Below are 26,595 nucleotides of genomic sequence, written 5' to 3'. Positions count from 1 at the left end.
AGACACGGAGCACATTAGCGTCCATCATTCGGAGTCAAGTTTCTAGTCACAAGCTTCTGTTAGCTCGTTTTTGGTTTCAACCAACTCCTGCCAAACCCCCTTCTGCTCTTTAGCTGCTAAATGCATCACTGTGCTGTTCACCAGCTAAACACTGATGATGATGCTGATCAAATAGCATTTCAGCTGCTGCTGAAAACCACGCTGATGACAGGAGTGACATTAACCAAAACAGTAAAGCATGGGCCATAAAACCCAAACAATTAGCTTAAAGATGCTAAAAAGATCTGAGAGGAAGTTCAGAGCCAGAGTAGTCCTGTTTGGGTTTGTTTCCATGAGTGAAACCCAGCACAGTAAACCCAACTATTGTAAAAAAAAAAAAAAAAAAAAAAAAGGTATTTATTAGGGCGAATGTATTAAGTAGTATTTGAGTATTGAGTATTCCTACTTGCTAATAGTGCTGGACTGACGACCTGTCCAGGGTGAACCCCGCCTCTCACCCGAAGGCTGCTGGGATAGGCTCCAGCCCCCCCACAACCCTTAACAGGATAAACGGTAGAAAATGGATGGATAGATGGATGGATGGATATTTATCTTACACACATCCATTTTTTTTTCTCACTCTCTTAAGCCACCAAACCGTCCCTCATTTAGTTTCAACACGCAAGTCTGATGCCATTTTAAATCACTTTTCCATCTCGTGCTCTCTCCAATCCACTTTGAGACTATAAAAATACCCAGAACATTTCAGTTCCATTTTAAAATGACTCACTGGTAACGTTACTTGCGATCCATCAAAGGCGTCCATATTGCTGTGTCAAGCCTCTGACAGGTACAGAGTGAGATATACTTTGTGCTCTCCCATTATAATGGAGGGGTGGGGTTGTTGGTGGTGCTTTGCTTTCGTAATGAAATAGCATTAGAGTGGGGTGATCAGATGTGATGTGATATTCACTCTGACAGATTACTAATCTACAACTGGCACATAAAAGCCTATCAAAAGATGGTCGGAGCAGCTCGTCCAGCCGCAGGGATAAATCAGGGAGGACGTGTGCGTCAGTGGGTGTTCAGAGTTATCATACCTTACCCCCTTTGTGTCCCAGTATCCAAAACAGCTCTAGTTGCACCTTGGCAACAAAGACTAAAATGCAGTGTGAAACGACAGAGAAGAAGAGAGGCGGTGGGGAATTATGAGAGAAGCAGACGGATAGACGGAGTGTGAAAAAGAAGAGAAGGGACAGACAGAAAGGGGGCAGTCCTGTGGCTCATTAACCTGCGGGTGAGAGAAGGCAGCACTCACTTTCAAATGAGTGGAGTCATAATGCAGACAATGACCCTCCGGATGAGGGAGGATGGGAGATTGGGGAGTGAAAAAAGAGGAGAGAGGAACATCAGGGAAGGAAGTAGTACAGAAGAGAGAGAGAGAGTGAGAGAGAGAGAGAGAGATTTAAAAAGTTAGAAAAAAAGGAGATTCTGTCTTTCTTTTTCTTTAACTAATGAGCCAGGAGGAGATGAGCAGGGATCAGTGGCACCCCCAGGCAGCCGTAAGAGCCTTAGTCAGGCTTTGGATGAAGCTGTTAGCTGGGATATGAGGTGCCTGCGGCTGGGGCTTGGACCTGCAGCAAACATGGATAGCGTGCCATACCAGGGGGTTATCTACGGCCGTCACTGCCTTTTCTCCCATTCTTTATCCTGTTGCCTGTGTCACCAACAATCAGCCAACCTGTACATCATCCACGCGTCTTCCATCTCTGTTTCTTTTTGGCCCTCGTCTATCTCTTTCTGCAAGAATTTCAATCCTGGAATCCTGGCCGACATGCTCCTGGGATTGTGCAACGGCTGATGCAAAATATAATATTTATTCCGATTAAAGAAGGAAAAGGGAAGATTTTGCTCTCCTGCACCCATTTCCTCCAGACTGGTCTTACCCATCACTATCAACAATCAACGTGCCGAACAATGACATGTAAAGCAAACAAGCCTCCACATCATCTAAACTCCCCCAGAGGACAGAGAGATTATTTTAACGCCTCTTTAAATCTCTTTTTATTACACAGTAGTAAGTGCACGCAGGCCCACAGCTGGCAACTCCAAGAAAATATTAAAGGCACATAAATGATGATGGAGAGTTTATGCACATGTGTAGTGAGCATGACTTAAAATTGCAATGAGCACTGACGATATATGATTTTTAAAACAACAAACAAACAGGATAGCGGTGATTTCTTAACTGCTGCTGAATTGTAAATACTGCAAATTCCTGAAGTTGCACACTGCATCCTTTTCATGTTATAACTGCAGACAATTTGTTATGCATGTTTACATTCTCTTAAACAAATCAATGATGGTGCATATGCATGTGCGGCATAGATCAAAACACCACACGCGAGATAAATGGCAAAGCTAGAATATTCCAACATGAAGCAGCTGTAACTCAGCAGCTCCCACACATTCAGTTTACGCTCTCTCCACACTAGTTTCTGTGTTGAGAAAGTACTTACTCTGTGTCAGAGTGGTAGGTGAAACACTCTGGGAGGTAGAGGTCGACTAAATCCATGTGAACCCTGCCAACATACTCTGAAGAGGAGAGAAATCAGGAGTCCAGGGACGTCTGCCTCCGCCTGCTGCCTCACCTTCTCTTTTCCTTCTTCTATCTTCTTTGTCTCTACAGCTCTGTATGTCTCACCACACTGTCACTTTCTCTTTATTCTGCCTCAAACCTTGGCCTCCATCTACTGCCCTTCCCTCTGTTGTATCACACTCTGGGCTCCTCTCATTGTCCCTCCGTCTGTCTTCCTGTCACTCACACTTCTCTCAAACAGCCTCGGGCTGCTGGCTGCCTTTGAAGTCTTGAGTGTTGTGACTAACTGGCTGTGTGACAAGGGTCTCCAAGCAAAGACGGCCCTCGTGAATGTCCAGCCCGCACCATTTGAACGGCCTTCCCCCTCAACACTGATCTGACACTTGATTGGCTCTCATCTCAGCCAATGAGAGCCAGGATCTCTCTGGGGCAGGTGGATATGACAAGTGAGGATAATGGGACTGAAATGAAGATGTAAAAGGCGCATTCACAGGTAAAGGACAGAGCCCGCCCCTCTCTATGTGATCATTTAGCACAGATTAATCTAGTGCTGCATGGAAAAAAAAAAATGAAAGCAGTGTTGCAAGATTTAATGGAAACATTATATCGCAGTTGATGCATACACTATTGCAATATTATAAGCAGATAATATCACGTGTTTACTTGGTTGGTTGTCATGAAAAATGACAAATTACCGAAATGTGTCAATGAAAATATACAAACATAAACTAATACACACATTTTGCACAGTTTTTGACAGTTGTGCAGTTCTGTTAAAATATAATTGCGTCTTTTGCACTTATATTAGTACACCGACTGATAAAATCACTGCAATTCGGTTAATCGCAAAACTCCAGATAAGACTTCCTTGTACACAACCCTAAACACATAAAAGGCACTCTATCTAGCAAGTACACTCATTTGTAAGAGCTTTATCGGTTTAAATCTCTGTGTTGATGGTGTTTGCCCTGTTTCTGTGGCAAACACTGGTATTTTCAGATACTTTGTCGCACAGTCCCATTTATTTTTGACAGTAAAAGTATTAATACATAATCCAAACAACTTCTGGTTGTAAAATCAATCCGATTTTAGAGACTAAATAAGTGAAACGTCTATGACATAGCAGAGACACAGGTGAGTCTCTTCTAAGCCTTGTCTGTCCACGCTAATAAAAGGATACGTGTGGGCAAACACACACGTAAGTATGCACAGGGTTTAAATGACTTACAGTGCAGTACAGTGATCTGATCAGCTGTGGCTATAAGCCTAATGTGATGCTTTCACTGGTCTCACACACACGCGCGTACTGAGAAGCACAGTAAGTAAGAAGTGCTTGGCGCACAAAGAAAAGGTCAACCTGTGTGAAGCAAAAGCAAAAAAGGAACATACGATCATTTAATTGGCACTGAAAGTCTTTACGTTCACTCACATGAACTAAATTAAATATCTGTCTTTCTACAGGTTATTATGATTTTACTGAAATTCTACAAATAGTTCATCAGTCCACTCTGGATGTGGTTATTCTCCTGTGACGGTGAGGTTCAGAAGCAAGCTGACACGACAGCAGTGTGCTGAGACACACCGTGTTCTGTGTGCAAGTTCAGTAAATCCCTGACTCAATATTCAAAGGAAAAACCTATTATGGCAGGTGAATATTCCCTTATGTTATATACTTTTTTTTTTTAAATGCCTCAATGAATTTAGAGAAGCACAACTGATTCCCTTTTAAAGGTACAGTGTGTAGAATTTAGGATGGCTTCTTTAGAGAAATTGAAAGTAATATTAATAACAGTTTTGTTTTGTTTTTTACCCCTGTGTTATCTGCTGAAACTAAAAATCATATTGTTTTCAATGGCTCGGAAATTGTATAAACATATACCCCTTTCCCACGGAATACCCCCTTCAGAAAGCCGATTGATCCCGTTCCCACTGAGAGTAAATGAAGAGTTGCCTTACTGTTTGTTTACATTTAATGGCACCAACACAGTCAAACCACCAGAAAGGTGTGAGCTGTGTTGTCAAAACAGTACCAGGATGTAGCATGTTAGGCTTACATGTACAATCCTTGTCAGTCGTAGTGAAGGCAGCTCCGAGGACAGCGACAGTGATTCTGTTGTATTTTGGCTCCGGCTCCTTTTTCAAACTCGGCATCGACCGAGCCGCGTGGAGCAGACAGGTTGAATTTGTTGCCGAGATGAAGTAACCCGGCGGAGGGGACAAACTTTCATTGCCTCCATCTGTATTGTTGATAGTGGAGCGCTGACTCTCCAGCGCAAATGGCCGCCTTCGCAGGGGTTTTGTGTTGACATCAATGTTGTTTGGAGCCAGAGCTTGTAAATACCTGATGAATCCCCTACCGCAGGGTCATTTGACTCAGGGGGGCTGTTGATGCTGATTAAAGTTGTTTCCTTTACAGACAAAAACTGGGTGTTTGAAGAAATTTTGCGGGAAAGTGACTATATGAGAGCTCCTCCTCCTCTGAGCCCGCCATATTGCATGTACAGTAACCCATAACAGACAAAACAGAGTTTTATAGTGTCTCACTAACTAATCTGACGCTTGTACACTACTTTTACAAACATTTCCTGGGACTCAAGAGTGAACCAAAAGGATTTTGGTGTCAGAGGTCAAGGTCGCTGCAGCAGGGACACATCGCAGAGGGATACTACCAATATTTCCAATCAGGTTCTGAGGAAAAAGATCAAGGTTCCAAAAATTTTACAGACCTCAAAATGGGAGTTTTGCACTCGGGGACTTCCTCTAACAAGATGTTGTACCTGAGTTCTGGGCTGACCCCCGTCAAGTAAATCTCCTCAGGAATGAAATCGCCTGCATTAATCTGCTGTTCAGATAAAGTCCAGACAGCAGACTGCGTGGAGTGGACCTTATCTCGTTACACGCCACATGAAACGGCCTCACCAACAGAAACGCACACCGCGTCAAAGCAACCGCATGCACGGACATGCCACGTGTGTAAACAAACATATGACCACGAGCACATGCAAACATAGCCGAGAGTCGCTATAAAAGATAAAGAGTGTGATTTCTAATGCTTGATCATTTTTATCTCGACCATAAAACACAGAGAGCCAGACACAGAGTGCTACTATCACATCGAATCTCCTAAAGTTAATGTATCATAAAAATTATCTACACGGGGGAATTATCTTTTATAAACCATTTAGGAAACTAAACGTTGACGTTAAAAGCGGAGTGAGTTCTTATCTCTCCGCGGCTTTTAGTTTGGCTGCTGCCATCAGTGCGGCTTTTTTTTGGGGGGGGGGGGGGGTTGTTTTTTTGCTTTTCTTTTCACACAGTCATGCAGTGGCCGAGTGCACGTCGGAATTAAAAGAGCGATTAATCATTTTATCAATAGAGCTGATACCTGACAGAGATTTGATATTTTCCTTGGCAACAGCAGCACACACCACAACAATAGTAAAGCACACTTGAGTCAAGCCAGGACGGCGTCTGTGAACCACTTGAAGGAGACAACAGGAGTTTATTTTTCTATGATAATTCACTTATTACCGTGTAGGAAATGTGCCGTTTCACTCCACAGAGGCATTTTGGTAAATAAATAAATAAATGGAGATCTGGCTGAATAAATGTGTTTATCAAAATGTTTCTTTGCCTGTTAAGGTTGTCATTTGTTTGGGTTTTTTTTTAACATCTAAATGTGAATAAAATGAACAGGCTGACGTGGAAAACAAACATTACAGGCGCTCGTTTATTTTCACTGTGTAAAACATTTCATCCAAACTGCGTTCGTACTTTTTTGCCGAGTGCGTGGCTTTTATCTGAAAGCGAAAATTACAAAACTCCAGAAGACACAAAGCTATAACTTCTGTACTATACTACTAATAATACTAATAACTGGTGTCAAAAAATGTGTCTGTTTGTAAAAGAAAAAGCAGAAAACTTTAGAAAGTATCATCTTTCTATCAGTTTTCCAACTGTAATTCAGACATCACAACATTTTTATATCTGCCTCTCCTGATACATTTTTTTGGTCCATTTTTTATACATTTGATTTATTCATTTGAACATTTTTGCTGCGGCCTATGACAGATATTTGATATTGCTATTAGGGCTGATATTTACCCGTTTTTATATAATCTAATTAAGGGTGACGTTTATATGATATTCGCATTTTGTACACAATACGGAAATGAATGCTGCTCTGATGTGCATCCCTTGATGTGATTAAATATCCATTGTTTTTAAAGTCCTTATCTCCTATTGATTGAAAAGTAATGTGTAAAACTGTGAAAAATAGAAGAGATGAGACTGATGAGCTAAAAAAAAAAAAAAAAAAAAGCCAGAAGGGTTTATAAAATCAAAGAGGGAGCAAAGGCGATAAAACATGAGGTGAAATTAAAAAGCCACTGCTGCACTTAACCGTCAACAATATTTTCATAGAGCTGGTGCTGAGCTGGATAGGAGCTCAATAACTGCTGCGTGTAACAGAGCAGCCAGCTGCCAGCTATTGACCACACACCAGATGCATCCACTTTTCTCTGAAGAAAAGTAAAAAATGCAGCTGAATGAGACACCCGTCACATGCCTGAAAACAAACCCATTCACACTCCCGAGTCCCCGCATAGACTCACAGCCTCCAGGAGCAGCTGTTGGGTTGATTTGCAAAACTGGACAGTTGCTGTACACCTCTCAGCTAACCCCCACAAAACACACACACACACACACACACACACACACACACACACACACACACACGCACACACGCACACACGCGTTAGCATCATCCCACACAAATCTAGTAGACGTAATCTGCTTACTTTATGCCTGACTCACAGTCATCCATCAATTACTGAGGGAGAGCGAGAGACTATTGACACTGTGTGTAAACATCATTGTCTCAAGCTCGTGCACACACACACACACACACACACACACACACACACACACACACACACACACACACACACACACACACAATCTAAAAAACTGAAGGAGTTAGATTGAGAAAAAAATTTTAAAAAAATTAAAAAAGCGCAAGAAAACAGGAGATGGCTTCAATCTATAATGCATGCATGATGTTTAAAAGATAGATGAATGGAAGGAGAATGGAAGGAAAATGAGAGATGGATTGACTGACAGATGAGTACTTGGAATTCGATCAGTTTTGCTGTATTGATCAGTGTCACTGTGCAGGGTTCAAAGGTCACACACACACACTCCATAATCGGTGCCAGAAACCTTAGCAATCCTCTGGGAAAAGCAACGTAACCACTGGGACTCGCTGCTGCCATCCCAGGCAGGTCAAAGGGGCTCAGTTGGTTTTCATCCATCTACTGAAGTGGGATGAGGGTCCCACCCTGGAAGAAGTGGGCTGGTGTTGGGAAATGCACAGGAGACTGTTTGAGTTACAAGGAACTATTTCTGGCTAAATAAAATGGGATAAGAAACATAGAAACAGAGTTGGCCAAGGTTTCATTAGTCTACTGTATACCCTCATAATTTGCCTGGATTGCCCCCTGGTGGACACATGTACTATCAACAACAGGATATGTTTGAATTACACTCTAACTGAGCTCACAGTCCAGTCGGTTTCCCGCATCCATCGTCCAGCTTTCATGCCATGCTTTCATCTGGCAGGTGCCGCTGCCGCCACCGCTGCCACCACCACCATCAGGTGATTATGTAACCAATCCTCTCCTAATGACATAATGTGGATTACCACTGCATAGCCCATCATATTCTCAACAAGCGGCACTGGATTAACTGGTCAAGTACTGGTCTCCATTTCCTCCCCCATGAATCATCTCACGCCCCCTCAGACTGACCTGGCGTCCCTGTTTATTAAACTTTGCAATAAGGGTACATTAATAGCAGTTAGCCAATGCTTCGTTCACAGTTGATAAACAGTTAACTAATGAGTCTAGTAATCATTGATGAATGGTCTCCATGTTCACATTCTGTTAGGGTAAGGTTTTAACAGAGGGTTAATAAGGGTCTTAGAGAACATTAATAAATGGTTAATTAAGCATATTCAGCACTCTTACATATAATTAAGCATCAATCAATGGTTATCCATGTACTCTTACAGTATAGTGTTAAAAAAGCGTGTATAAAGTACTTCAAACTGGTTCCATCTGCAGCAGGTACAGCGGTGACATGATGCTTACACAGTCAGTCGGAGCGACGCAGTACTTTCACTTTAAGATATTAATACTTGCTTTTGCTTAAGTAGGATTTTTCATGCAGGACTTCTACTTGTGATGGAGTATTTTTTTTTTTATTGCTATATTGGTACTTTAACTTATGCAAAGTTTTAATAATAAGTCGTCCGGTGTATGAAGCACATTGAGACAAATTTGCAGATATGCAAAGTCACCAGATGCATGTAGAAGTACAACTTTCCAGTACTTTCCTTTTCTTAGACTAGATGTTTTACCAAAAATGTACCTGGAAGCCATAGTTACTTTTTTATTTCTATTCAAGGATACTACATGAAATCAGCATCTATAAATTAAAACTGTTAAATATTAAACCAGCAGTTTCCAACCTTCTTTTCTGGGACCGATCACAATAAGTAATGCCCAGTTGAAACTCTTGGCACATTTTGAGATGTTGCAGTTTCAACAAAGAGTTAATTTCAATAAAAGTTCAGAGCCTGCAGAGGTAACATTACACATTATCTTACAAAGAAGCAAATCGGGGGGAAAAAAAACTGATCACAAAATTATTCAGCTGCACCTTTGTCCTCTTCCCTCCCCATTAATCCTCCCACGACCCCTCAGATCTATCTGGTGACCCTGTGGGAGGGGGGGGGGGGGGGGGGGGACCACTAAATACTGGTGCAACCAATCTGTAAAAAGTACTTTAAAGAATCCCAACCAGCAAAAAGAGTTAAATTATCGTTCCCAAACTCTCAAGCCGATCGTCCGGTATAATCACTGTCTTTTTTATCCGGCTGCATGCTCAGTCATACACAAACAGAAAAGACTCACTTCACAGCGTGATGTGTTTGCGAGTTTGTAAGTGGACATTTTTGCTGTTGTTAGCCATCAGTCCCCATTAGCGTCAAGCTAAACATACATGCTTTGTTTTGTAGTGTCGCAAAGAAGTGATAAAGAAGAAAGGGGGGGAAAAAAACTTTTTAATGGGCTCAAGACACCTATTTGTGTTTACTTAAAATGTGAAAAATACTTTTTAGGTGCAAACACCCAGCTGGTTCCCACCTGAGGAGTTGCAGGTGCAAGCCCAGCACGCGTGCACACACACACACGCACACACACACACCGAAGATAAAAAATCCTGGGAGTCAGCAACACACACCTACTGCTGATGTCAGGAACTATACAATAAACAAATCAACACTGACACACACAGACTATAAATGAGCTATCCCGTCAAGTTAAAAAAAAAAAAATCTAGCCTACTTTTATGTATTCACCGTCTGGCTTTCTCAGGATCTAATCCTCCTCCCAGCTACCGCCTCTATCTCCACTAACCTGGGTTAACACATTCTGTCAGCAGCTCCACAGGTGAGCTAGTCTCATTTCATGACTGTCTCACACCACAGAGAGCTTATGCCAATACACTCCGCTCTCCTACCCCCTCCCTCACTTGTCCTTTCTAATCCTTCACAGTCACCCTGTCCTTCCTCATCTCATCATGCACATTCACCCGGGGGCAATACTGGGATTTCCTAGCTTCAGGGTGACATGTGAGACCACTTCCCCTCCCTCAGTTTTCCCCCAGGCTTCGGGTTCTCTTGCAGTAACCTTCTGGTCACACCTCAGCCAGTTAGCCTGCTCAGCACAGTCCACTGATTCCTGGCAATGCCAATGTACACCAGTCAAAATGTAATTTTCTGCAAGATTACACATGATAATGACTTGCTTTGGAGGGTCGCCATAAATGGCTTCCAATAATAGATGCATAACTATCGATCTGTCAACAGAACCAAAGAGAAAGAGAGAGAGAAACAGGAGCAGGGGAGGTCTAATGTTTATCTTTCTGGATGCTGCACAGGACGACCTGCCTAGAAAGTGCTACACCAGCTTTAAAACACTGATGAGAAACAATAAAAGGGGAGATTAGTTCACCTGGGAGCAGAGTAAACCTTCACCTGGTCGGACACACACACACACACACACACACACACACACACACGCACACACATCCAAACACACACTGTTCCGAAGCAGAATAAATCACCTCTGTCTGTTTACTGCAATTAAAAGACGCCCTCATCTACTTCTTCCCTGATGCTCGTCCTCGCTTTGCTCCGTACTTACTGTCAGTTTCATCCACTGGCTGGCTGCTCCTCAGCTCTACAGCTGCAGTCAGTCAGTCAGTCTCAAGGACAAACGCTCCGGCTCTCCTCGCCTCCGGGCTCTGTAGCTCAGTAATGCAGCAGCACACACATACACACACACACACACACACACACACACACACACACACACACTCCAAATACACATGAATACATAAACACACTCCTTCGTTCTCTCTTTCTCAGCCTCTCACTGTGATCAGGGAGTTTACCTACCTACCTGCCTAGCGAGCTCGCAGGGGAGTCCTGAGAGACAGAAAGTGTGTCTAAGAGAAGGGGTGGTGATGGTGGTGGGGGGGCTCACAGGCAGCGCTGTCTTTTATGCCAAGGGAGGGGTGGGGGGGGGGGAGAGGGAGAGTAGAGGACACACAGCGCTCCTGTATTCCCATAGATACAGAGGAGGGATTTCTGTTGCAGCCTCGCAAGGATGGGAGTGAGAGAGCGAGAGGGAGAGAGAGGGAGGAAGAGGAGGATGGAGGGAGAGCATCATATTTCAGCAATGTTGAGTCAGCATGGGAATGTGATGCATGCATTGATGGAGTTGGTCACGTTTAGAGGGCATGTTCTTATGAGCTGCTATGGATTATTAAAGCTCTCCTGGTTGTGTGGAGTTCTCCTGGTTTAGATTTCAATGACACGCTGGGGTGGAAACAGCTGACAGCCCTGAACTGGCTCCTGGTTGTCGTCTTTTTCCGGAAGCTTTTCATTTAAAGTTTGATTTCAGCATGATTAAAAACAGGACAAACAAAAAGTTTGCATTAGCAGCTGTAGTGGAAGAGTTGTTTTTTTTTTTAATTACTCATTTCGAAGTGATTTTGCTCATTAGCATCCGTGTACCTAGAGATAACGCAGCTTTCACAAGCACTTCAGCACAGCATCTCTGATCAGACCCTCAATTAACAAAACAATTATAATCTCGTAGGATTTTTTTTTTCAATGAATATTTTGCAAAACTGTTTAGTTTCTTTTTGTCCGTTATCATTTATTCAGCATGAGTACATTGGCATGAGATCACCTATTAGTTGCAAATGAGTAGACAAAAATTAAGCTGCGAGAAGACAACCAAAAATTAGGAGACACTAGAGACCGACCGATTGATCAGTTGATCGATTAATCAGGCCGCTATTTGCCGTATAACCCTCGCCCTATTAATTAAAGGCAAAAACGATGCAAGAGGCTGATCAATATGCAGGCAAATCTTCGGGAAGCTCGCATCTGTACCGTTCTGCAGGCAGAATCAAATTCAAGAGCTAAATACATGTTCAATGGGACCACACAACAAAGATTAGTTTGATTACCCACTGAGATTTATTTAGTTAATACATTTCTTAAAATTCAAATGTATATTTATATAAATGTGCAGTGCAAGGTCAGTGTTGTATTGTCAGTGTTAAATCGATTTTATCAGGTGCACTACAGTAAAGAAAAAAGAAAACCAGCTAAAAATATCCACATGTCAGTCAGCTGCCTTGATATCGTCGTGACGTTTCTAACATCTGGAAAGCAAGACAATGTCGTTGGGCGAAAACTTCATTATAAAATCAAACTATCAGTTAGATGAAAGAGACAAATCCACGATCTTTGGAAGTACAGAGGAGCACTGAACCCAGAACGGATCCAGAGCTTCTAAGAAATGAAACAATGAGCTTTTGGGTTCACCAAACCCAGACAATAAAAAAAAACACACACACACACACTTAAAGCAGTCTGAGAGTTTAATACTTATTTGTTTTTTTCCTGCTCAAGTGATTCTACTGGACCCTCACCTGCACGTATTTGATTTCAGATTGATTTCTTTTTCTCAGGAAAATCTATATCAGGCATTGAAACTGACTACCCAATACGCTAAATTAAGACACAAAACAGCAGAATTTAGGGGACAACGATGGCTCTGCGACAAGATCAAAAAAAATACATCAAGTAGCACCTCCTGTTTTTCAAGCTAATCCAGTTCGTGTCCACATGGGTATTTGCAGTTCTGCCAGATCAAGTGAAAACACCTGAAAGCCACGAGTGCCTCTGAATGTGTTAGACCAGGATATTACTTCAAACTGTTTTTCAGACTCTGGAAACACTGAAGTTAGCCACTTTTTTTCCCCTTTTTTTTGTGTGTTTTTTTTGTACTTAAACAGAATTTTCAACCCTACATGGGAACATTAAAATGCTTGAAATCCCACAAGCATACAGTAGTCTGCAGGAGAGTTGAGATAAAATACTAAAACAACAGTAAAGCAATTAGTTGGCGGCTTTACCTCCCCTGTCCGAATGTTCCTCTTTCTTAAACATCAGCAGAAAGCTGCCAGTCACAGATGCACATGCTTACTAAACAAATGTGCCAAATGAAGAGAAAATGGGTTTGATTTTTATCTTTCTAAGATAAAACTTTCTGCTATGTTGATATCATGAATCCTGTTAACAATAAAAATAGATGGGGAAAACATCCAGACAACGCCAACGCGCTTCCATACAGTGTACCTTTACTTCATTACATTAAAAAGGAACCTAATATAAATCTTGAGGTATGGCCTACTCAAATACTCTTTGATTCCAATAATCTTGTGCAATATGAGACAAAACCATTCATCATTCTTTTGTATAAGCCTGGTTTATACTTCTGCGTCAATCTGATGATGTAACCGGCCTGATGTTCATCAGCTTACGCCTGTAGTCCACAGCGTAGGCTGATGTGCACCTCCCAGGAAATGCAACAAGTGGTCTCCATGGAGACCTCAACGGCTGTAGACAAACATGACATTTCCTCCCTCGCATCTTCTCTGAGTAGATGAAACCGTTTAACAACTGGTAGCTCAATCTCCCAAACCATTTGCTCCATTTCAACTGCCATTGCTGGAATTTCCTCGCCACCAACTAGCGTTTCAGCAGTGCAATCGCAGCGCGACTCTAGCAGACCACCGCAGGAGAGTAAATCCCGAACAGCGTGGGGGTCTCATCAATTCAACGTGGAGGTACAAACCAGGCTTAGCCCTAAATGAAATGTCATCATTGGCTCCAAGTAAGCGTCAGTTCAACATCACCCCAGTTCTCTGGCTGGCATCTGAGGTAAAAGGGCTGAGGCAGCATGCCAGCTTAATACAGCAACAATGAGGCCCGACTGTCATTGACATTCTTCAACGTGGAGTTTCTCCAGGGCCAGTTTCACTCATCCTCTCCCTGTGTGCAGGTTCAGACGTCCCAGGCTTCTTGCAGATTCCCCAATATGGGAAAGTTTATCTTTCATCATCCCAGACTCTCCTGCGAGGACTTCTGTCTCATCCATTCTTTTCTCACGTGTCTGGATTCTTCTGGACTGTTTTATCAAGTTCATTTCTCTCAGAGGTTTTTTTTTTTTTTTTTCTTTTTAATTTAAATCTCCGTTGTCCTGGGAGCTGCTGGGACATCGAATCTGAGCCAGGATTCAGATGCTCCAAGATCAGTTGAAACCCAGACCTGTACCCTTTGGTCTCTGTGTGGCCCGGATAGGCTCGGTGATACCCCTTCCTTCTGGACCCAGGCCCATCCCCGGAGCCCACCCCATGCTCTGTAACATGCGGTTCCCCATGTTGTTGTCGGGAATGGGAGGAGCGTTCTCCCCGACCACCACTGTGAAGAGAGGGAGACGTCATTTGTACTGACATACAAATTTCGCCAGTCGGGCTTCTGACACTTCCAGACAACAGCACCACAAGTTTGGAAGAATAAGTCCAAATAACTCGGCCGAAAAGTGACATTTCCGGTGTGGAAATGTTTGGGGCCGAATGAGAGAGCAGCACCAGCAGAGTCTGTTTGTAGACTCTGGAACCGATATATCGCTGTTGCATTATCCCACAGGAATTTAGCTGTTTTCCTTCAAGTCCTGCAACAATAAGGTTTGTTGCAATGAAGGTTCTCAACCAGTGACCTCGTCACTCCAATCAACCGGCTAATCTCCTGTGAAGACGATACAGCTAGTTAATGCAATCATGTAATGGACTTATCCACATTTCAAGTCGTCTGCTTAATACATCCAGCGAAGGGAAGTGCGCCCACGGTCGTCCCAAACGGACAGTGATCATTTTGTACTTTGTCTTCCTAGAAGACCAATGGAAGTCCAACCTATTAGCCCCTTTTAATCCACGCTTTATTTGTATGCTGTGCAGAGTTAAGCTGTCCTCTCATTTACAGACATGACTGTTGAGTCCCAGATGGGTTGGAGCCAAACTGTCAGGACACACATTTGGCAGTCCCTTGTCGCTGCGCCGCTGTGTTGTCGGCACCTGCTGTTCCCCAGTATAACTGCGTATGGAGCTTGAGATGTGCAACACGTCTCTAATTGTTTCAGTCTGAAATTAAAATGCAATGTCTGCAGTCGACAGTACATAAATCTTTCCATGTGCCTGCGCACACAATGGAAAAGAAAAGCTCCAGCTTTTGCGATGGCTCGAGAGTTATGATGGAGAGGGAGGCGTAATGCTGAAAATGCATTCATGTGTCATCAATATGCTCTTCCATTCTGCGTACAAATTTGATCTAACATTAGTTTGCTAACCTTCCTGTGAAAGCTGACCAGGAAGACACACTCAAGTTAAGAGCTAATCCTGCATCTCTGCTCTCTCAGCATGACTACCAGCTGACTGTCCATGGGAGGTCAGGAGCTAAATCAGGGTTTACTAATAGGTGAGAGGGAGGAATATGAATAGTTCACCCTTTCCAAAATGTGGAGTGAAACCCTCGATTCTCCTTCCTTGAGTTTATATCAGACAGAGACAGAAGGCGAGGCGGAAAGGAAGCTAGTGAACATACTGGGCTCAACCAAGAGGGGGAGGAAAACAAGTGAGACATTTTTGAGCCAAAAATACAAAAAAGAGGGAAGTTGGTTGTAAGTGCCAGATGGTGTGTTAGGTGTAGCTAGGTGTGCATCCAATACCTGAGGGGGCGGTGGAGCCGAGGGGAGCTGCTTTTCGCCTCCGCTTGACATCCCCCATACAGAGAGAGCCCAGGTGCCCACTGGTCTGTCTGCAAAACCAGCCAAGCGACACAGAAATATGGCAGCATTAGTCTGAACTCACAGGGTTTGTTTACATTGGAATCATTTTAAATACTGTCGAAAGACTGGACAGAGAGGGGAGATACGAAGAGGGGGCAACGGGAGCGATTAGTAGAATAAGTGATGGAATCAGCAGTGTTGAACGGCTGTCCTCACCTGTTGGCTGTTTTCACCGAGCAGCTCCTCCGATGCCCTCTGTCTGTCCGTGAGTCCCAGTGCAACTGCAGGAAATGAAAGAGATTGTTCATGCAGTCAGCCAGTCATCCTTTAAAACCAGTAACACATTTACACCACCCACATGCTGTCCTTCAAAGTCAGCAAAATCTAAACTTGCCGTTGCTTTTCTATTGATTTGCACAAGTGCAGAGCTGCTTCTGATTTTAATCTGAGTAATTCTCGAGTCGCTGCAGCGCCTTAATGCAGTCTGTCGTCTCTGAACAGAGATTTCTTGCATTTATATGTTAAAAGGTGGGAATAAAATGAAGGATTAAAAAAGTGGCTCACCTGTCCATGTTCTCTCCTCGAGCCTGAGCTGAACCAGGGCCTGTATGAAATGAATAATATTTATGATAATGAGGCAACACATTCATATCAGGACAGGATTCCTGTAAAAACGTAGGACACTGATTTTTTTAAGCTGATTTCTTATAATTACAAAATTCTCACAACCGATAAGGTAACGGCTTATTTTGATTTCACATTTTTAGTCTTGCACATCACCTTATAAAATGCTATCATTATCCCGCATGCTTTCCTTTGTGTGTTTCTGCATATCTTTAATGACTCGATAAGGGAAAAGTCAGATGCATGTGGATGTAACGTGTCGGGGAAGTGTGCACCGTGAATAGTTTTGCGATTCACTTTAAAATGATACTGACAGGAAAAAAAAAAAGATAAAAAAAATAAAATGACTAAATGATGATAAAAGACACAGAATAAAAGGTTTTTAAAAAATGAAAAAAAAAAAAAAACTCACTCATGGTTGTCCTGGTTCTGTCTGCCCAGAAGGTCATTAAAACCCTGACTGGAGCTCCCCTGCAGCCCGGTGTTACAGGGTCTCTGGTGTCCATGTAGACGACTCAGCCGGGCCTGGAACCCTGACAGACACACAGGTTTATAAGCATTCAGATACTAAAACGTGGTCGTTGAAATGCCAACAATGTTTGATCATTTTCACATTTAAGTGCTAAAGACAGTCCATGTTGGATGAGGACCAACTGAGTTCCGTATGTCCCATAAAACTGAGTGGGCTCTAACACAGGGAGAGGGACATCCAATAGTGGAGTTATTGAGTAAGTGAAAGCCAGCTTTATTTAATGATGCGGGATTGTTTAAAAAAACACAAGAAGATGTTGTATTAAACATTAATTGTGCGTCATGACTACTTATATAATTCAGTTCTCTGCCAGTCTGCCAAAGGAATGTCTACTCTCCTTAATAATAAGACCCGCAGGGCCTGAAGCAGCAGAGGTTAAGAGTAATAAAGTTGAAGACAGATTTTCAATATATCTCATTAAATTTGTCAAAACTAGAGAGAAAATAGCATGAAATACCACATGGACGGAGTCATCCTGAGCAGGAATCAAGAGCTTAAGGCCCTGCACACACTTGTATCAAAGCTACAGTCAGAAAGTGTCACTCCTGACATTTACTGAGCAGCAACTTATTAGGACCTTACTGCTGAACATAGCCTTGATTTGTCTGTGAGAGCTGTTCGCCTCCTAGTGGTGGCATGTGAGACTGCAACAACAACACTTCAAAGGTGCCCTCAAGTCCCTGAAGGTGCGGCAGGAGGCAAACCGAAACACAGAGGATTCTCTGGTCTGGCTTGTTGCTCGGATGTAAAACAAAACAACAGGTAGCATGAGAGCTACAGGAAAGACTCAGACTTCTGCTTCTGTTGGGGACACATCTGAGCTGAGGACTTCGCATTTTCTAGGGCTACATTTTCCTCTCTGCAAATGCATTTTTAAAAAAATTCGGTCCACTTAAAATTGCTGTGAAACCAAACTAAATAAAAGTGAATCAAATGCATCAAGTTCCATTTGAATCACACTATTCAAATGGGCTATAGTTGTAAAAGCACTCTTAGTTACTAAAATCACTGTGGTTTTTAAGATGAGCCATAAGAAGCCTACCTCTGCGTGCCCCGGGGCTCATGAGGGGGAAGGAACCAGTGAGGATGCTGTTGAAAACCGGGTCAACTAGATCCAGCTCCTCTGAATTCGTCTCTCTCTCCCACCAGGGCACCACTCCTGCAACTCCACATGCACCCCCGGGTCCTGAACCAGAGCCTGGCTCACCCTCATAGAACCAGTCGCTCTGCTCGTCGTCTCCTGGAAGAACCAAGAGAGAAGTTACACCGTGGCAGCAACTGTGGAAATGTGACCAATGTGCTTGGAAAAAAAAAAGACATTAAGATGTTTTGTGACTTTGTGTACAAGCGTTGAAAACCAGCAGACAGCCAGCAAAAACAAATAATGCGAGTAAGATTTGAGGGACGAAAGCAAAGCTACCAAAATACATTAAAATAATCACTTCTGTCAGATTTACATCTCCATTGTTCCAGTGTCACAGGACGACGCCCTTATTCCCTCACTTGTATGGAGCATCTTATGGTGTGGTGTACACTTCCTTTACCAATACATGTGGACACGTAGGAGAAAGTACCTTGCCTCCCCTCATCATTGGTGTAGAGGCCGCCATCACTGCTGTTACTCACACTGCTGGTTTCACTACAGACAAGAGGACAGGAAGATTCACGTCATGACAATACCTCAGCAGTGCGGAAAAAAAAAAAAGTTTTATCAACTCTTCTACATAATTTCACGTTTCTGAAGTATTAAATGATGTCTAGTGTGAAGGTAATATTGTGAAATGTATTCAGGAGATTTCTGATAAAAGAATAAGTCATGCAAGATTCAAATTCTAATAACCTCTAAGACTTTTTCTGGTACTTGACTTTGATGAATTGCAATATGGCAAATTAGTTTGATATGCCACACATGAACGCTCACACACACACACACACACACACGCGCGCGCGACAGGATAGTAATAAAAGTTAAAACACTAACCACCTGTCACTCATGTCTTCATCGGAGCCCTTCTGCTCCTCCAGCTCCATCTTGTCCTTGGACCCTTCTGTTGGAGAAGAGATGAGGTCCTCACTCTCCACCACCACCCCTTCATCTGCAGCCTCTACTCCCAGCCTGTGGGGGGCCAGTTTTCTCTTCTTTATCCTGTTCTTCCCTCCCCCTGGCCCGACCAGGCCACCTCCACAAAGCTCCATGGCAACCCTTCCGTCACACACACCCAGTCTATGAGGTCTTCCACCAGCACGGGCTTTTGGTACAGGCGGGGGCCCAAGCATGGTGGAGGAAGGGGGCTCTGCCTCCACAGGAGGATCTACAGCCATGCGTTTGACCTTACGTCGCCGTCTGAGGCTGCGCGTTCCCTCTGCAGACCCCAGGACTCCCAGGTCATCCGGCCAAAGCGGCCGCTTGCTCCTTCCCATGTCAGCTGTGAGGGGGGTGCGGCGTTTTGGGCCAAGATGTTCATCTGAGTCGCTGTTGTCCCGGGCATGGCTGTTGGCAGCAGACACGCCTCCTGTGCTGGCACGATAATCCTGCAACAGATGTCAATGTGGTTAATGCTACACAGTGATGCTAATGCTAAATTAAGAAACGTAGAAACACTCAATCTGTAGACATGACAGGAGCAAGATGGGCAAAAGGATAATCCTGAGTTGGTGGAGCTGAATAAGAGGCCCATACTCCTCCTCACATTAATCACGTTTTTATTTCTGGTCTATACTGGATCATTATGTTATTTTTACTCAACTACGCAGCCAAGCTAGCCAAGTATTGTTGTTATACACAATTTCAGAGAACAGCAAGTACACCCTCAGCTTTTCTACAAGATGTTCTTTTGATAACTAATATTCTTTCACCTCCATTCACAGAGATTCCTTTGAAAATGTCTAGAGCCCCCCTAGGGAGGCCCCACCTCACACTTCCAAAACCTCTGCACCACAAAACAGCCCAGATCTGATATCTGACTCTATTCAGAGGACGGAAAAAGACAAATGGCTTATTTACTGATGTTATTCTTAACCTAAAATAACAAATTAAAGATGATCCTTGTGAAACACTGACAGAGTTAGCACTGCAGGGTTACATGGAGGCTCACTGAGTGTTCTGCTCCAGGAACTTGGGGGAAAAAAGTGTTAAAAAATAAAACCGTCTCACCTTGTGTTCTTCTACACTGGACTCTGAGCCCTCACTCAGGTGCCCCGTCTCCCACGGTGGATGCGGGTTGTCTGACCGCCGTTTCCTACCCCTCCTCTTCCTGGCTTGTCTTTTCAACAAACAGCCCACGGCCAAAGCATGGTCTCCTCCGTCCCCAAAACCACCTCGCGCAGCTTGCTCTGAGCTCTCCTCCAGTGCTGACACCAGGTCATGGACCAGCTCATCCATCGTCCGGCGAAATTGCCTGAGATGAGGGGGAAAGTATTTTACATGTTTCATTAAGAGGTTGGACATTTTGAAGGCTGGTGGTTCTTTGAATAAGGTGCACCCAGCAGTGGATGTGAAGTTCTTTACTGATCTTTGACCATCTCATTAGAATAGTGCAGTAAAGCCATAACAGCTGTGAAAATTTCAGTTCTAATACACTGCACTAGCTTTATCCATCTGAGTTCACAATGAGGGCTGCACAATGTTGGACTTTCTGCCAATATATTACAGCTAATTTGAATGATACATAATACAGGATATTAAATTTGGTATGTAGAAAAACATAAGGGTTTTGAATTTGGAAAAGTAACATTTTCTTTATTTGTAAAACATTTGCAAAAGCCCAAAAATCCAACATTTCCAATTGTCATATTTGTTGGGACCAGACAGATTCAAATAAAAATGACCAGCATCTGCAGGTACAATGACTGTCAACATCATCATGCAGCCCTAATTGGTCCAAATTTTAGGATTACACTCTAAATCTCCATTTTCCCTTATGAAAAGAGCACAATGAGGGAAATTCCACAGTTCCTTTGATTCATCCAGACCACATTTTACCTCTCTAAATCCAGATGTACCTGGTCCAGATCAACAACCACAATACTCATGGGGTCAAATCTGGACTAGATAACAAGGGGAGCTCCAGAGACTCCTTTAACCGTAGTTTCAGAACAACTCAACATTTATTCTACTTGAAAGGCCACATTAAAAAGGTCCCAGCGTTTTACCACATCCACACCATATAGGACAAGGTCCAGATAACAAATACACCATATTCCAAGATTAAAAAATTGGACTACATAGACCACACAGACTTATACAGTTTCACATTTGAGAAACCTTTACCGATGAATACAACACCTGACGAGTTCACTGCTCAACACTTAGGAGAATAAATCCTCAACAGGTCCTGCAGTGTCATTTGCAAACACCTATAAAATTAACTTAGGTTGTTATTAGCTTTACAAGCTAACATTTTCCCCTTAGCTAGCGGAGTCAACTGACGTTAAAACAAACGCCAAACTCTGGCATTTTGGGAACTTGTTACCGGTGGATAAACGCGATTTACAGCACCGCAAAAATATGTCCAATACGTTTTCAATTCGCGTCAATTGACATCAAACACATCCGTGAATGCTCTCGGGGTAGCTTTGATGCTAGCCAGTTAGCTCAGCTAGCGTTAGCACTCCAGCCGGCTGATTCACGAGAGTAAACTGAACGTGAACAATGTTACGTCTCGGTGATGTCAAAGACTACCTACCAGCCGGTTCCCGCTTTACCGATGGTTTTACGATTAGCTGCACGGAACATTAAAGCCGCCAAATGCCAGATACCTTTAGCCAGAAACAACGGACACACATTTACACAACACAGACACCATCCTGACACAAAAGCTGTGTGCGACAACAGGAGGACACAAGAGCAGCCAGAGATATGCCGCCTTCACCAACTGTAGGAAATGTTGCTACTCCGGGAATATTCATTACACTTATTTTTTCTATTACAGATCTAACGTTACCCCATCATTAAAGTACACACCGAGAATTTTTTTTCCTCATATCTAAAACTAAGTTACTCATTACTTGTGGAAAATAACAAATTGTTTTCACTCATGTACCGTGCTTAAGTATAATGTCAAGGTATACTTGAGTACTTATATTCTGAAGGATTTTATGCGTTTTTTCCGCTACATTTCAAAGGCACTACGTTTGTCTGAATCTATAAATTACTCGTAACTCCTAAGAGAAATATTTTGCACAGAAAACCTATGATGTACTTTAAAATTTACAGCCTGAGGACATCATTAGCTGGAATCCACACCACACCTAAACATGACTCCCAGAGATCAGTGGTTTGAGAAGTGAATGACCCCTACCACCGAAACACACAGATATCATGTAGATAATATTTAGATAATGGATCTGTATGTTTGATTTTATTCATTTTTTTAAATATATAAACGTTGCTTGACAACAATTACGATGTGAAGTCTGCCTGCATTACTTTTTTCAACACTGGAGGGCAGTATAGGCTGCATCACAATGAGATTCTAACAACAGGTGGTTTCCACTGATACAGTCAAATGGCCTATCAAGTATATATCAAAGGTTACGGGGTCAATCACATCAGAGACAACAGCATCATATTAATTACAGTGGTCACTGGAAGAGTCACTGGGTACCAGGGAGACTTGAACATCACCCCACATGACTTGTAATCTGATCTGGACTGAATGTCAATGATGGCCGCACTATGGTAAACAAGGGGTCGCCCCCAACAACAGGTGTCACAGGCCGTCTGGATGAACTAATGACGAATTTGAACATCGAAAAAAACCTGTCAGGCATACACGAGGAGCTCAGTGCCAAGGTAATGTGCTGTCAGACTGGCGTGCGGCTGTGTGTGCAGGAGGAGGCCCACTTCGTCAAACATTCTGACAAACAGTCCTAACAGATGTCCACCCTAAAATGCCTTAGAAGTCAGAAGGGTCTGGTGGATGCTGACCACTCCAAGATCGTCTCAGGTTTCTGACTCGGGGGCCCAGGTAAATTTAGTAAGACACTGTCACTTGCTCACAGCAGTCAGACCCTTGAGACCGTCACGGAGTGAGGACACAAGTTCGAAAGTGGACCAGATTTAAATATTAGCTGTACACAGCTGTAAATAGGAGGCAAAGGCCGTAGCTCCGCAGCAGGAAGCGAACACATCATGGAATCATGAAATCAGAAGAGGATGATGAAGAGCAGGAGGAGGCTGCCGAACACTACGCCACATGGAGCTGGGTAGAGTCATTTCTGAACCGTCTGTATGAAGCCTGTCCGAATAACCAGCATGACTTACAAATAAAACAATATACACTTCCAAACTACGATGTAGTTAAGTATCATCGGGTATATTGGTCTAATTCATTGCCCAAATTTTTATTAATTACACTTCATAACAGAGAATCACTTAAAAGTAGCATTTCAGTAAAATAAAGGGATCTGTTTCTGAGATTAGGTATGTGTAAGTAAATGTTACTTACTGATTTAGCAGATTATTTTACTTATTATAGGCAAAAAAAAAACAGCGCAGCAGGAATTTATTCTTGTAGAATAATCTGCCAAAGCAGTAAGCAAAGTTAACTCCCGAAGATATCTTGAAATCAGATAGAATTGTTCTTAACAATCTCATTCGTTAAGATTCTTCACACACTTCCAGCTGAAGTTTTATCAGTTTTGTTGTTGTTGTTGTTGTTGTTTTTTTTTACTTTGAATTAAACAAATATACTTGGCAAGAACTGTATGTGTGTAAGGACACACGTGAGATTTGTATCGTCAAATACGATTCCAGACAGAAGTCCCTGTAATTTAAAATATACATTTCGTTTTTAAATTATCATGCATACATATCATATCATGGAGAGCGCTTGGAAAACTGGTTCTGCAAGCAAATTCCCCAGAGAAAGTGTGATCAGGGTTTTGTGTTTCAATTACCTCCCTCTCGTAAGACGATCTGGACCAACTGAAACTTGGAAAGGGGAAAAAAAGACCATGAAGGGGGACCAGAATCAGCCGATGGTGGATGACAGACTATAAATCATATTCATCGTTATCATTCTCACCAGTATCTTTAATCGTGCTGTTGTTGTTACAGTTATTATTCCCACCATCTGTACGACACGGAGAGTTATTGTTTTAAGTATGATACAGTACCTCTTTTTTGAGCGTCACACACAGAAATACAAAAAAAAATTTCTGTTGTGTTTTCTGGTTGTTATTTGTGAAAGTTAATACTTTCATTCCATCAAAGGCATATTTTCCTTCAGCCTATCTGAGCTGATAAAACACCCTTTTTCTTTTTCTTGTCCCATCACAGTCTCCAGCCAAAATATTTCAACACGGTTTTGCTGGAACCTACTTAAGCCCCCTTCTCTTATCTCAGAAATTATGGAGTTTTTTCTATTTAATCCCTGTGACAAATTTTGGCAGTTCCAGTTACTGTTTCTGTCACATCATATGACTCTCTGGCCAGGCGAGCCTGAGCCAATCAGAGGCCTCGATATCAAACAAGTGTATGAAAGGATTATGCAATGAATTTGTTAGAGCAACATGCCTCGCTGAGTCAGCTGAATTGCTTAGCTCCAGGCGAATCATGTGAACTTGCAGTTTGGAATGGAATCGATTATTTAAGAAAAATAATCATTTGTGGAGTTGAATTACTTATAGAATGGTGTGCAAAGATCATACTTTACATATGGAATGTCAAGCCCCCTAAAGGTGGTCAGTTCTGGGCCGGTGTGGTTGTGCACGGAAGCAGATGTTTTCTCTGTCTGGCTGGAAATGTCATGTCAAAAGCAGCTTTACTATTTTGGGGAGAGGTGAATGTTAAGTAAACAAAAAGTTGTCCCACTAGCCTGGTGCTGAAGGAGGTCACCTCGTGGCTGTGAACCTGTATATCCATGCAACATTTTGATTGGCTGAGGTGAGTGTGAGCCCATCTTTCAAGTGAATATGAGGGATATTTGGTATCGTAAGGTCAGTGGCACCTAATTTGCTCTCATTCTAAAGGGTTAAAATCATAGAATTAACGGTAAATATAATTCAAATTGGCTTTTGCTGGTGATTGCTGAGGGGTTTACTGACAAATGACCAGCAAGCGCAAAGGACAGAATTGCAGGTATGCGCTGTATTCTGACCAAACCACACCAGAGTTCACGACTGCCTTGCAAAACGTGTTCCACGAAACACGTCTGAGGGGAGCAGCGTGGCTCAAATGTCCTCCGTGACACTGATATTCATGTTGAAACAGCTTCTGTGAGTAGAGTGGCGCCAGCGGGACCTGACCATTGGCAATATATCATAGTACAAGATTATTTCTGAATTTAATTTGTTATCAGGGTTCCAAAATTTCACATTAGATTTGTAAAAAGATGTGATAGTGTCTGCCATGCATGTCGTGCGCATTTAGATTAATAGAATGAGAGATCAATTAAACAAATGTCATCAAAAAACACTGACATGCCCAGGCAGTGACATGCAGTTTTATAACTTAATTCAGATCTGAAAATGTATATGTTTTATTTCATTTTTCATCCATTTTGATGGCAATGAGGGGAAATTCACAGTTTGGAATCATCAGAGTACCATAATTTCTGGCTCTCAAATGAAGGAAGAAACATTTAGTTGTAAACAGAGGTTGCTTAATAACTAATCCTCTTATCTTCTGATTCACAAACATGCCGGATGTCATCTGAGGTTAGCGCAGAAAGAACCCACAATATAGCCCACCATTAAAACCATACAACCTGCAAATGCTGCTCACTGTAGAACATCCGCACACAGAGCTGGAAGAGTAAATGACTCAACAGCTGTGACAGGATGAAATGCATTACTTGTTACTTCGGTATCAGACATGTGGCCGGTCACTCTCTTAACTTGCATTACTTAAATGACATTAAAACAGTCTTTCGGACTGCGCTGATGTTTCAAAGGGCCTCGCTTCCTTTGCGCCCCTCTCAACAGCGCAGCATCGGTAGAGACAAGGATGGAAAAACGCTAACAAAGATTTACATTCTTCTCTTTCTGGTTTGGAAGATTGCCTCACAGTCTGGAAAAGCAATTAGTGTACACACACACACACACACACACACACACACACACACACAGGGTGAACACTGGCTGCACGTGAGGCTGCTGTAGCGTGTTGCTTTTCAAATATGCGGTTTAGTGCCGGGAGGTTTTCCATGAAGAGATATTTTATTGTCAAGTTGTTGGCTGAGTTCCCATTTTGTGCTCTCACTCTTTCTCTCTCTCTCTCACACGCTCACTCACACACACGCGCGCGCGCACACACACACACACACACACACACACACTCTCTCTCTCTCTCTCTCGCAATCATCCTTAGGCACAGAAAGAAGTAACTTAGAGCAAAAATAAATGATCAAGTAAAACCCCCCTTTGAATGACTGTGCAAGACTTAAGTTTATTTCCTCTGACATTCATGGGAAGAGTGTCTCCACTTCCTCCTTCAAGTTTCACTGCTCTCAAAAACTGCGAACATGTGGTGTCATACGTGAATGTGATTGGCCACAAAAATCGCCTTACTGCGTCAGCTGATTCGGTGACTTCACGCCAGACGCAGACGTCATAGTGTTGCTACTGGATACCTATTTCTCACCACTTTT

General features: G+C 42.8%; 2 protein-coding genes across 6 annotated transcripts in view; both read right to left on the bottom strand.

Moving 5' to 3' along the window:
• Positions 1-11,142, bottom strand: part of LOC147243097 (estrogen-related receptor gamma-like) — a 30,115-nt gene extending 18,973 nt beyond the window's left edge. For 2 of the 4 annotated variants that reach the window (XM_086189613.1, XM_086189612.1), the window contains exon 1: positions 2,499-2,880. In XM_086189613.1, the coding sequence (XP_086045739.1) occupies positions 2,499-2,554 (56 nt within the window). In that variant the 5' untranslated portion in view covers positions 2,555-2,880. Of the gene's footprint in view, positions 1-2,498; positions 2,881-10,845; positions 10,946-11,103 lie in introns of those variants that run through there. The other 2 variants (XM_086189614.1, XM_086189615.1) reach the window with 2 other exon arrangements.
• Positions 11,143-12,223: 1,081 nt separating this feature from the next.
• On the bottom strand, positions 12,224-21,861 carry gpatch2 (G patch domain containing 2). 2 transcript variants are annotated; one of them, XM_086190256.1, is made up of 10 exons: positions 21,688-21,861; positions 20,157-20,400; positions 18,984-19,534; positions 18,577-18,641; positions 18,045-18,242; positions 16,883-17,003; positions 16,411-16,450; positions 16,063-16,127; positions 15,787-15,875; positions 12,224-14,483 (listed from the first exon to the last, which is right to left on the bottom strand). In XM_086190256.1, the coding sequence occupies exons 1-10, from the start codon at positions 21,735-21,737 to the stop codon at positions 14,314-14,316; spliced, it is 1,593 nt and encodes a 530-aa protein (XP_086046382.1). In that variant the 5' UTR covers positions 21,738-21,861; the 3' UTR covers positions 12,224-14,313. The 2 variants fall into 2 exon arrangements, with proteins under 2 accessions (XP_086046382.1, XP_086046383.1); XM_086190257.1 differs by having other exon boundaries at positions 12,227-14,483; positions 18,987-19,534.
• Between the last annotated feature and the right edge of the window lie 4,734 nt (positions 21,862-26,595).

Source organism: Aulostomus chinensis, chromosome 20 (assembly GCF_037954235.1).
Source record: "Aulostomus chinensis isolate RoL2024-O1b breed Wild chromosome 20, RoL_Achi_v1.0, whole genome shotgun sequence".
Taxonomy (NCBI): Eukaryota; Metazoa; Chordata; class Actinopteri; order Syngnathiformes; family Aulostomidae; genus Aulostomus; species Aulostomus chinensis.
This window is presented reverse-complemented; position numbering and strand designations above follow the sequence as displayed.